Genomic DNA, 13,646 nt, shown 5'->3' with positions numbered 1-13,646 from the left:
AGTCCTTTTACCCAAACTTAATTTGAGAACTAAAAAACAAAAAACAATATCCGCTTTCTTGTTTTTTAATTCGTCATGGTTGACAGGTTTCTGCACCCTACACCTGGTCTTTCACGAAGTGGTTTAGCTATTGATTATTTTATGAGTCCAACCTATAGTTAGTGAAACGAACCATTATTATTACGTTTACTTCATTTAATAAGGGGCATGAAGGAGCTTTATTTTCTATTTTTGCTATCCTGTGAGTAGTTGACATTTTATCAAGAAACATAATCTTCATGTTGTGGTTTTAACTGGTTTTATTGTAGGTTGCTCATTGGCGATTGTTTCTTCTTTACACTCCAGAAACTTCGAAAGGACGAAAGCTGAAGACACAGATGGAAGCTATTCTAGCAACGATTTAGATGTTTTTCCTTCATGTGATATGACTTCACAATTTTGTGATATTAATTGCTGCAGCGACCAGGTTTCTTCGAATTTCCACTATAATAGCTTAAATCAATAATTTATACGAACATAATATAATTTAATTGTAATTTTTTTTAGGACTGTACCGAGCTAGAAAAACGAAGTTTTAAATGTTCTAAGAAGGAAAAAAAAGATAATAGTAAATTTTCATATCTTGATTGTGAAAATTTGGGATCATTGGATTCTTTGGGAAACCCTTTGCTCTGCCTTCATGATCAAAATAGTCCTTACCTGGGTGATTTTTATGAAAATGATGAGAACTTTTCATCTTACAGCTTCTCTGAAATTCTTTCTGCTAGAAATAAAGAAATTTCTAGTTTTAGAATAATCGATTTGTTGGATAATAGTTCCAAAAATAAATTTCAACATGGTTCAAACATCTTCTTTTTGGATTCTGGAGGAGAATATCATAACATACATGTATTTTCAAATGTGTTAAGTAAGGGGAATGGATATTGCAGTAAAGTACCGATAAGATTTCTCATTGATGAAACATCAATTTGTTTTTTTCATATGAATGAAGAACAATGTTTGCTTAATGAAGAGCTCCATTTACAGCATCATGTGAATATTTTAAAAAAGCTAGAATTACTTGGTGATATTAATGAAGTTAACATAACTTATAATGTTGTTTGTTTAAGAGATGAAACTGGTTTTGTTAGTTTTCATAAAGATGTATTCCATGGAGTGACAGAAAAAAAGACACCCTCCTTTAACACTTCAGAATGTGAAAGTTATGCAACTACAGAAGTGAGCGAAGACAAAACTACTTGTAAAAATGTTGTAGTGGGATTAAGTTACATAATTGTTGCAAATAGGACAGTTTTGAGAAGTGTAAAAGTTACAATTTTAACTGTAAATATTCCATTAAGCATTGAAGGATATAACTTGGTAAATAAAGAAGTGATAAATCCTTCACATGCCACAAAAAAAGATATAATTTATACATTGCAGAAGACTTCTGTTAAATTTGAAGATACTGACTTTGTTGACCTCAAGAAACATGGTTATGTACTGGGAACTACAGTATATCCAAAAGGATGATGATACGGGTGATTCAAGATTTTGTAGGTAAAAATGTACACAAAAATCTGGTATTATTTTTTAAGAAAGAAATGGAAATTAGAAAAAAAGTATAGTATTATTATTTTAAGTGCAATTCATCCTCACAGAGAATGTTATTCCACATTCTAGACTTCATTTACTCATGTATAATTTAAAAATAAAAAGATTTATTGTATTTCTCTCTCCCAGAATCATAATTTAAGATACATGAAGTCATGTGATATTAATAAATTAATTTATTTAATGTTCCTCATTTGATTTAAGAAATTAATTGTATATTTATCTTGAATATGTAATAATTTACATATAAGTCACATATAGATAAGTCAAAGAATTTTTTCTAATGATAATAAGTTTTCATTTCCCCCGAAAATGGATAGATATGGAAGTTTAATACGTAGGGGTTCAACTACATGTGACTCCTATGAATCTGTCATCAAGGAGAGGTAATGTTCATGTTTCTATATTCTATCATTATTGCCTAATTAAATCTAAACTTGTTTTAAAACATTATATCCACTTATTGTATTGATTATAGTAATTAGATGTTCATTGAATTAATGTTTTATTTTTGCCAAAGAACAGTTTTTAATGAAATATAAATAATGACACTAGTTTAATAAAAACTTTGTGACTTAGCAGTACCTTTTTATGTTTTAAACTACTTTGTCACTACAGATTTTCTACATTAGCTATTTTATAGTAATTAACAATATTTTATTTTATACATAACATACTGTGTATGGATAAAGTATTTATGGTTTAATACAATTTATTGTTTAATAATTTATCAAAAATAACTGAATAATTTAATATTAATACATTATTTTATTTTCTATTCATAAGTTTTATATTTTATTTGTCACTTATTTCGAAAATATATACAAACCCATTGCTTAAAAATATGGGCTTTGCAATTTCAATGATTTTATGCTATTTATAAAGTTCGGCTTCATAAAAATTACATTAGAGGAAAAAAATAAAATAAAACAAAGTAAAAAAACAGAAAATTTGAAAAATAAACCCTATTGGGTCAAATAAACCAATAATGGTAACTAGCAAAAATATTTAATTTTTTACCTATTTTTGTACTTTATTCAGAGTTTAGAAAAAAGGTATCCATCTTCATTAATATTTTAGATGTTTAATTTTGTGTGAGCACACATTTTATATTGTTTTGTCAGCCTACTTTCTGTTTTAAGGAGGTCCGTGTTAAATCCTGTGACTATTTGATTTTTTAAGACAAGGTTGAAACCAAAACCACTTTAAAGAGCATGAAATATTCAATATTTTCTGTTCTATAGACTAGTAGACAGTCCATCTAGGTCTCTACTTAATTGTAAATAAGAAAATTATCTAAAAGTTAACATTTTAAAAATAAAAGCGTTATCTTTTAAAATTAAAAATGTTGAAGATTAAAACTAACACTAAACCTCAATTTTGTTTTATGAATATATAATATTATACTTGGTAAGAACCATTTGAGGACCTAGAGTTACATTATTTTTTTCTGATGGGTCAAGCATTCTGATTTTTTGAAAATAAAGCAAATTTCATCTTAAATATATCTAAAGGAACGAAGAGTTCAAAATTTTCATAAAATATTTTTTCATTATGTTATGATATTATTTTACTATTGTTCTAGCACTGCACTGTCTACAAGAACCTGGGCCTCCTCCCCCACAGCCAACCAATCTCAATGTTCTCATGAACTCTCTCCATCTCTGAACTTTCAACTACTGCTTTCAATGTGATAAGTGGTTGAAATTTCATCTCTGAACTTTATTCTTTATTTTTTAAAAAAACCTAAAATTATAAAAAATTAGCTAAAATTATAAATATCCCAGACAGGACACATTTTAAAAGTATACTATATGTGCAGGGGAAAAGTGTACTATAAACCCAATATTCAGAAAAAAAAAAATTGAAGGTGAGTTTTTGTTCTTTCAATTTTAAAGAGAATGTTTTCATTTTGAAAACATTAACATTAACCTCATTTTTAAACTTACTATTAAGTAAATGGGTAGAAAATATACAATTCATGCTTTCTAACCTGGTTTTTGTTTGAATATCTTAAAAACCAAGAAGTTAATGGGTGTTGCACAAACTTCTTTAAAATGCAAAGTAGCCATAGTAACCATACTAATACAGAATAGCTGGTTCTAAAAAATTAATGAATACCTGATTTCTAAATTCTGAATTCATGGCAAACATATATTAATAAATAAACAAATGTTGTCAGCAACATTTTAAATTAAATTGGATGATTCCCTATGAAAATCTCCTTCAAAAAAGTCTACTGGTCAATTTCTTCAGTTTTCTAAATGTAGAAAATTGATCTGGATTATCTCTCTAGGAAGTCTGGTGAGTCAATTTTTTATAATTTTTTTGAGGTTTATAATTACTTCCATCATTTTCAATAAATTATTATTTATTCACTCATTAACATTGTACAACGTTTCGGGACACACCGTCCCATATTCATTTACTACAAAAACCTATAACAATATTAAAAACTATATAACACCAATCTTCTACTTTATATACGTTGTTCTAATTATACGTTGTACAATGTTAATGAGTGAATAAATAATAATTTATTGAAAATGATGGAAGTAATTATAAACCTCAAAAAAATTATAGAAAATTGATTTTTTAAACAAATTTTTCAATATCGTACAGCCAATGATTTATGTATTATTGTTTACCATAATATTTTAAATTTAATTAGAACTTATTTACCCAAATTATTGTTGTCAGGTTTAAAACTCATTAGTATATTTTTATTATTATAAGTAGGTGATCGAATTAATTAAGTTCAGCAGAAGAGCCTCCCTAACATAGTTAAGGAATTATCTTCTTGATGTTCTTTAATCTGACATCCTTTTGAATCAGTCCAACTTCCAGTGATTGTTTTTCACACTACAGGCAACAAAATTAACTATTTATAATTTTAACAGTTTAATTTTCTTAGTTTTGAATATGTCAATCAGACATCTCACATATTCTGGTATGTACTGTCTGGTCTGGGTAGAGGTCAAGAAAGATATAAAAATAGCATAAAAACTATTTATGTATAACCGTCGTTTTGCTCCACTTTGCAGGGCTTTATCAGAGCTAAATTCAGAAAGGAAAGTCACTCTCCTTTCTGGTTTCAGAATTTCTGGAATAGTTTTTTTGGCTATTTTTGTACCTTTCTTGTTGCCACACGGACCATCATTTTAAAATTATTACATTTGTCAACTAATAATCTTCAAATTTTGGTATATAGTTTTATTCCTGACGCCATGAAGATGTATTTAAGAGGAAATATATTTATTTATTAAGTGTTAAGAATATTTATAACCCTTCCCTTGTGTCCATTTCCAAGTTATATCAATAGAAACTTTATGCTTAAGTACTGTGGGTACTCTATAGTTTACAGGTGGAAAAAAAAAGCCACAATAAATATTTTATAAAGTGGCACAGATAGATATACTTTTTTTTTTATTTAAAAAAGTTATAACATATTTTCATAATTCACATGTATAAAAAATGACTTATGTCTTTCAGAGATGTATTTGTCCACTTTTAATGTAGTTCCTGCTTTGAATCTATTCCAAAATTACATCAATACAAAATTTATGAATATAATAATAATGAAGGCTTAGCAAACACGAAGGTTCGATGCCAATACCACCAATTGCTGTCAAAATACAACTGTCCAATGACGCCCATCTAAACCCAAATCTAAGAGATCAGTCTTGATGCAATACACCTAAGCTTAGGTCTACTCCTCAGACCTCCACCCATCATTTCAGTGTTTATTTATTTTCATACAATTTTTATTATAGGATAATAAAATCATTATTGATAATTGTAATAAAGATTCTAAAGATGAAGGGGGGGGGGGAGTACAAATAAAAACCAACTTGAGAGTGAGATGAGGAAGAGGGAATGAGAGAAATAAAGACTGGTTAAAGCATGGTTAAAACTGTTCCTGGGAAATATAATGATCTCTTATAATTTATTGAAATAGGTATACTACAATTGTACAACTATTGCACATTTCGATGATTAGATCACTTTTGAACTTTTTTTTATTATTTTAAGATTTGCAAATGAGAATATTAATCGTTATAGTAATATTCAAAAATTGATTTATAATTATTCATTCAAAGAAGAAAAAGATACAATTTTTTCCTTATCATCAGAAATAGTAGGTTTGTTCCTATGATGAATCCTGAACTGGGCATCCTGGAACAGTATCTAGTTCAGAACAGTCTAAACAGTCCTTGATCAGAACTAGAGATCATGATGGTTGGAACAAGCCTAATATAGGCAACCCAGAAGTTTTACTTTTTTGAACACCCTTAAAAAAAAATATTGCTTATGATGTACCTAGTGTCCTGACTTCTTCCCTGGACAATAGGCTCTCTTGACTTTGGGTACACTATGGAAAGAGAGATTTCTACAATGGATGTTGTCTTTGAATCATCAAACCTGAAGAAACAGAAGTAAACTGCTGTTTGAAACAAACAGAACCTTCTCAATTTATATATTGAGTATACTACTGTCCATTCTTAATATCTAAAAACGCGTATTGTTTCTATTGCATCCAGTTTGCGATTTTCCTTTTTAATCTGCAATATTTGTTGTCATGTACTTTGTTGTATGATTCTGTTGTGTTTGCTATGCTTTTCCATATGAATTGTGAGAATTCTGAAGTAAATATCGTATATTAAAATTTACGACATAATTTGGGACAACAGCAAAAAGTTCATATTTTGTTAAATATCATAAGTGATTTCAAAGAACATGCGCCCCAATTGAAGATCAAACGCCGCAATTTACCAATGGAGGTACTTAAAAGGATTTCGTAGATACAAATTTACCTTATTCATTCATCAGAATTTATTAACTCCTCCCCCTCCCAAAAAAAGGGTCTTCGAAGGGTATATTATAAAGTATGTTTTTTTTTCGATTAGAAAGTTTCTTTAACTAGAGATCAAAAAGTTATGCAATTTGTATTTCACGTTTAATTTTTATTTTCCGTTTTAGTTCTCAAAGGGTAATTAATACCAACGAAACATCGTTTAAAGGCGGGAAGCCATCTCCGCTGCTTTGGCTTTGTCCTTGAGCATAAAATTTGGACTGGACAGTATTACTTATAAATTAACCATTTGAAGTCTTGAGTAGTAATCTAAAATAAAACAAAATAATTTGAGTCCGAGGAACCTGTGTGTATGTATAACTACTTCAGTTAACTAGTCGTTTAAATTTATTTTTAATATTTTAAACTCATTTGAAATGAAGTTTGTTCTTTTCAGAACATTTACCATTTTATTATTTCATTAGTTGTTCTCATTTATTTGTGTTTCATTTTATGCATTATCTTTGAATTTCATTTTACTTTATTTAAATAATGATTTCACATGATTAACTATGAAACACTGAGATGAACTATAAAAACCTAAACTCATCAAATTGGTGGATGCATACACAGTATGGTTTTTCTATTCCAAATCCTGTGTCTACCAGTTTGATGATAGTTCTGAATTGTGTTGGAACAACATTTATTTGAATGTGAAAGTTTATTGCTATACAAATTTCCATTTTTGGTAACAATGATTTTGTTTCTAGATTGTTGGAAATGGAATTTTTTTAAGCCATGAGAATTCTTCATACAAGGTAGAATGATTCTACTTTGAACGAGAGTCAAGAGTCATTCCATGTATTCAAGGTAAGGTATGCATGCACTTTTTTTTTTTTTTAAGTTTTTCATTTAAATCTTCTAAGTAGAAAACATTAATCATTACCATTAGTTTTAGCTCAAATTTAATTTTATTTGTTCATTTTAAAATATTAGCTGGAATAAAAGGTTCAAACATCGAAATTTCTCCAATTGCAGCTTGTTTCATTATTCATTTTGTTTACAGCTATATTTATTTATTTTTTAAAATTTTATTTGTTAAAGTGGGTTTATTCAGTAGTAAAGATTAATCATGTTGGTACTTCTTCTCTTTTTCTTATAGAAATTTAATATTTAATAAAGCTATTATTTATTTCTTAAATGCTATATTATTTCAGTTTTATCTCTATGTCCTTAGTTTTAAAATATTTTAGGTTATTAGAATCGTTTTGTGTAAATATTTTTTTAACCAAATTGGAAGTAAATATATATATATTTTTTAAAACTTTGGCCTACGTAGTTTAAACATTCAGCATTGGACATTGATCATCCAAGAGTAATAGTAGAAAATTTACTTTAACATTTAAGAATGAAAGTTTAAAAATAAATTTAATGAATAAAATTGAGATTAAAGAATTATGAATGCCTTGAATGAAATTTTTTTTTTGTCCTATGCCACAGGAAGTGGGCTATTACGCCATTTTCCCTCTCACAGCCCAATACAATTTTACTCTTCCTCTTAGATGGTCCGCATCCTGCTCAACTTCTTCTAGACCAATACACGTTAAAAGATGGTACCCATCCATGTCTCCCATGTTGCATAGAGGACATTTCGGGGAATCTACGATGCCAATTCGATGGAGGTGTTTTGGAGCAGATCATGTCCTGTTACTAGCCGAAAACAGGCCACTCTCTCAGCTCTGCTAAGATTGCCAGGGATTCGTTTATCCATATCCAGTAGGCTCTCCCACTTCTTTCCTTCCGCTTGAACTTTGTGTCTACCACTTGTTCTGTCCTTACAATAAGAGCTTATAAGTGATTTCACTGTTCTGTAGGAAAGTGGTAGAACAGGCTGGTTCTTTGCACAACCGAGTTTAGCCAACTTGTCAGCTTGCTCATTACCATCTATGCCAACATGGCCTGGTATCCACTGGAGAGTTATAGCCCTTCCTCTTTTCTTCATGATAGCAGCCATGTTTCTGCACTTTTCTTCCGTGGGTGATTCTATGGGACCTGGTGTTGTTAATTTTTGTATTACGGCTTGGGAGTCGCTGAAGATTACCGTGTTGTCATTGCATTCAATAGTGGCTTCCATCGCGAAGCAGATAGCCTGCATTTCTGCATCATAATTATCACATCTAGCTCCAACGGGAAATGACAATTGGAAGTTGATTGATTATACACCTGCTTCAGCTCCCTTGTTAATACCGGACGCAGACCCATCGGTATAAATGTGTAGCCATTGCTCTATGGCTATTGAATGAAAGGTGGATGATAATTCAATATTTGTTTTAATCCTTGTTAAAAACTTTCAATAATTCTTTTTAATTTTTCCGCAGGAAATGTCTTTATTATTGAATATCAACAATATACTTTTGTGGACAATAGTTCAATATTTGTTTTAATACTTGTTAAACACTTTTGTGGACAATAGTTCAATATTTGTTAAACACTTTTGTGGACAATAGTTCAATATTTGTTTTAATCCTTGTTAAACACTTTCTATGATTTTTTTTCTGCTGGAGCTGTCATTATTATTGAATATTGACAATATGCTTTTGAATTTATGATATGTGTATTGTTATCTCAATTATATTGCATAATAATGACAAATTAAAATATAGTTGGATATATTATATTTATTTGAGAAAGAAAAGAGGGCATTTGCTAATTTCAGCATCTTGAGTGGAGTTTAAATGTAATCGAAGTTTATCAGGGAATGCTGTAACTGCACCAATGTTAGCTCTGTTGTTTCCTTTTTGTTTTTATAATTTATGGATAATTACACTCATACAAACAAAAAGAAAATGTCACTTTCTTTGCATAAGAACAAAAGTTTCCAAATCTTTGATTAGTTTTGAAAACTTTTAATTTTTTCTTTAATTCTCACAATCATGCCAAACTGAAACTAGATTTACCTTGACTGAAGTCCAATAGCTAATAATTTTGTTTAATTTTATATTCATATTAATGATACAATTTGTTATGGTTATCCTTAATGTAAAATAATGAAATCTAATATTTATAGGTTTTCTGTATCTAATGTTAGTTAGTTGTATGGGTACTATTATAGTTTAAACAAATGTATATCATCAAAACAGCTGGTATTATCGAATTTTGATAGTATATAATCAATAAATATTAGCAAACAATATTCAGATAGATATTTGGCCTCCCTGAATTATTTGAGTTGATAAGAGAATCAAAAGCGACAAAAAAAACATTGTTTAACTTCATAGAACTTGTAATATTGTTAAATTTGGTTTTATTTTTAATGGTGTCATATTGGTATTGACAATAATCTATAATACATCAGTATTTTTCTTTTCTTCTTGTCCTTTACTTGTATTGTATAGAACCCAACAAAAGTAATGATGAGATTTATTTTTTAAACCATGATGGAATATTTATTGTTGTTGAATTCATACTGGTTATACAATTTTCATAATAATTTCTTATAAATAATTGGACTAAAGAAAATTGTCATTATTTTTATAATTTCTTTATTCAATTCACAGTACAACATCATTATCACCCTTTTTTCAATTATGAAATTGGATGCTCATATACTTTTATTTTCAATAACACTTTGAAATATAGACACATATAACAACATACATCTAGTATAATATTTAGATATGCCATACAGTACTCAGAGATGAAATAATTTAAAATAGAGAATTTTATTTTGGATATGTTTTAAGATATGTTTGTTTATGCCATAGGCAACATGGAATTATCACAACTACATTAATATTTAAAATAGTAATAAAAATTTACACTTAAATAGTAACAATGAAAAAAGTTTATAATTAGTGGGTTTGCCATGGTGTTATAACCCTCTCCGTATACATTTTCTAGATAACGGCACTGACACTTAAAAAAATATCGAGATGTTTTAACATTTTCTTTTTCTTTATTCAGATGTATACGGGGAGATGGTTAAATTAATTTTACCATGCTACTAGTGATATGTATTGTGAATGGTTTTGGTTCGCCTTCAATTTGGCTTCTTACTACCTAAAAATCTTAGCGTATTAGATATAACCACAATTACTATGAATAATACGGTATACTTTTTAAATGAATTTTACAACCACATTTCAATTTAATAATATATGAAGCATAGAAAATCAATGGGAAATGATATAATTTGAACTTCACAATGCGACCAAGACATATAAATCCCTAATATATAAATTGAATCATAATTTTTATTTTCATATTGCTTTATGAAGCTATAATACATCAATAGTCATATTCCCCTTTGGAACAATAAATAAAATAAGCACATGAAAAATTCCCCTTAGTTTTACAAAAAACATGCTTTGAATTGCTTTTAAACATAAATAGACTATCAAGGGAGTATCAAAGAATTCTACTTCTATTATCCTCGTAATATACAGTAAAATAAGTGCGACACCAATTTTAGAATAAAATTACACTTTATTTTATATACACATTTTTTTTTTTTCTACTTGCTAGTAATTATACAAAAGAAAAATAAATAAAAATAAACAAAGAAAATGAAAATCCTACTTTTTTAATTACAAAATAATTTGCACTAAATATAAAAGCTACCAGTTGGGCAAAAATACCTTAAATATGCCTTTTTAATTTCTATTTAGAGGCATTCACATGATATGTTTTCATTTAATATTTATCAGACAATAGGATATGTATGAGTTGCTTTGATCATTGTGATTCTATTTTATTTTTTATTCAGAATCAAATCAGTTATGACGAACCTATTTTTAGGGTGGCAAAGGTGACAAGCCAAGAAACTTTTAATAATAATTTGTACATATGAGGTTTTTCAGGAAAAAAAGTATTGAACTCAGGCATTTTTGTTTTCTTTCCAGTTTTTGATACACCTAGTTTAAAAGATTTAGCTTGATTTTTTTTCTCATCAAAAATGTTGTCCTAATGAATATAAAAGATTTTTGATAATTTAAGTAATTTTTTTAGAAAGAGCAGATTGATAAGAATTTTTATGAGTAATATTATTATCCGGTTGTTACAATATAGGCAGCCTAGAAGTATTACTTTTTGACCACCCTTAAAAAAAATATTGCTTACGATGCACCTAGTGTCCTAACTTCTTCCCTGGACAATAAGCTCTCCTGACTATAGAAAGAGAGATTTCTCAAATGGATGTAGTCTTTGAATCATCAAACCTGAGGAAACAGAATCAAACTGCTGTTTGTCACAAACAGAACCTTCTCAATTTATACTGTCCATTCTTAATATCTAAAAACGTATATTATTTCTATTGTATTCAGTTTGAGTAATATTATTATCCGGTTGTTAGGGCCTACAATAGTTTGGGTTCAACTTGCAGATTTCAATACATCATCTCGACTATTACTCACTTGACATAAGTATTTGATATATAAAGAAATTATTTTAAAATGAAAAGCAGTATATCAGGAAATGTAAGTGTAGATAGTTTGGAATTCAAACAGACACTTTCAGCAACTTGAAAAATAATGTTAAGTAAAATTTAGTAATAATTGTTCCAGATGCTTTTTTAAGGTTATATTCTCAAGCTTATAAAATATTAATACTGATAAAAGAATAATTAAAGTTAGTATTGCTTTGTTGGACTTAAAATCACTGGAAAAACCAATTTTTAATTGAATTTAAAATGTAATTCTTCATTAAAATAGTTTTTTTTCTCTGTGTAATTAAACAAATCATTGTAATTCTTTTTATATCTTACTGTAAATATCACAAAATTGTAGACATTTTATAGATGTGTTATGATGGCACCTGAGTTCATAGGTTTTTTCCCCTCATATTTAATACAGTGAGCTCAAAAGATTCGCTGTTACTGATGTATAAAATAAATTAAATCATTTATTTTAACATGTGTCGTGATGGTCAATGAAATATATCTCAGGTATTCGACCTAAAGAGTGCAAGTTTAATGTTTAATGTGGGTACTACTAATATTTCTAATATGTTTTCAATTTTCTAAAATCATTTAGTTGTTTATGGATTCTTATTTTGATATGTTTATTTTATTATTATTTTAGGTCGGTTTAAAAAAAAAAAATTTTTTTTATGTATTTATAGCAAGAGTACCAATGCTTCATACTTTTTTAGGTCAAACACTCTAGGAATAAGAGTTAGGGTTTTGAATGAATTTTGATATAATAGATAAATCATTAAAATGTGCACTGTTTTTCTTTTTCTATTTCTGTTTTATTTTTTTAATACATTTTAGTTTATTGTATGTACTTATATTTAAAGATAAATATTTTAATTTTAATTCTTTTTTTTTTGTATTATTAAATTAGCCTTTCGATTTTTGGTCACTGACACATCATGATTCTTATGAATTAGTTTTTATTTTTACCTTTTGGTTTTTTCTTTTGACATAAATATTTTTTTTATACATTCTAACAATCCATTCATTAATTTCAAAAATAGTCTTAAATGAACACTTGAGTAATTATTCTACTAGTTCTAAAACATCAACAACAATTAGGTTTTAGAGCATTTTTTTGAAGTTTGTTTTAACTTTTGTTTTTTTCGAAGCTTAAGTTTGTTGAAAGACCTATGCATTTTTTTTTTCTATGTTTTTAAATTCATTTGAAAACTATTTTTGATTTTTATATGGTTTGATATAAGGCCTAAACGTATTTTTATTTTCTAAAAAAAAAAGAAAATTAATTTTTCAAAAATGCTTTTTCTCCTTATTTTAAAGAATCAAATACCAATTAACAGTCTTCAGATGTCCAATTAATATCTTAAAATGATTCATAACAATTTAAATGTGACACAGTCAAACCTGTGCTCTAATTATATTTCCAATCCTCCATGGCTAGTGCACCACAGCTGGGAGAAGACAAACAAGTGTGCTCAGGGGATAAAGAGCCGTTGAGACTGAGGAAGAGGTCCGCTCCATGTTCTTCCCGACGCAGTTCATTCGCTCGAGAGGCATCGCTTGGACGGGAAACTCCCTATGTTCTTTTGGCATTGTACAAACTGTTCTCTTTTTCTGCATCATCTCATCATCTTTGTCCCTGAGACTCTTTAGCCATGATGCATACCACCTCAATTCACAGTCGCATTCTAATGGATTATCTAAAATTAAAAATAAGCAAATAACATATCAAATAGATTTATTTATATAAAAAAAAGTTTCAGATAAATAATTTTTCTATTCATTATTTCATAGTAACTATTTCTTCTTTGAATTCCAGTCAAATTTGTA

General features: G+C 28.2%; 2 protein-coding genes across 2 annotated transcripts in view; one reads left to right on the top strand and one right to left on the bottom strand.

Annotated features, from left to right (window-relative positions):
• Nucleotides 1-102: 102 nt before the first annotated feature.
• On the top strand, nt 103-1,708 carry LOC106690695 (uncharacterized). Its single transcript, XM_014436208.3, has 3 exons — nt 103-241; nt 309-466; nt 547-1,708. Exons 1-3 carry the CDS (start codon nt 208-210, stop codon nt 1,510-1,512), a joined length of 1,158 nt encoding a protein of 385 aa, XP_014291694.1. The 5' UTR covers nt 103-207; the 3' UTR covers nt 1,513-1,708.
• An 8,202-nt stretch (nt 1,709-9,910) lies between these two features.
• LOC106690692 (carboxypeptidase N subunit 2) overlaps nt 9,911-13,646 on the bottom strand; it is a gene marked incomplete at its 5' end in the record, with an annotated part of 42,160 nt that continues 38,424 nt past the window's right edge. Inside the window, one exon of the mRNA XM_014436204.2 lies at nt 9,911-13,516. Coding sequence (XP_014291690.1) covers nt 13,254-13,516 — 263 coding nt within the window. The remainder of the gene's footprint in view (nt 13,517-13,646) is intronic.

Source organism: Halyomorpha halys, unplaced genomic scaffold, assembly GCF_000696795.3.
Source record: "Halyomorpha halys isolate HHAL.00 unplaced genomic scaffold, Hhal_1.1 Scaffold1826.1, whole genome shotgun sequence".
Taxonomy (NCBI): Eukaryota; Metazoa; Arthropoda; class Insecta; order Hemiptera; family Pentatomidae; genus Halyomorpha; species Halyomorpha halys.
Note: the sequence above shows the minus strand (reverse complement) of the source record. Positions and strands in the feature narration are given on the sequence as shown.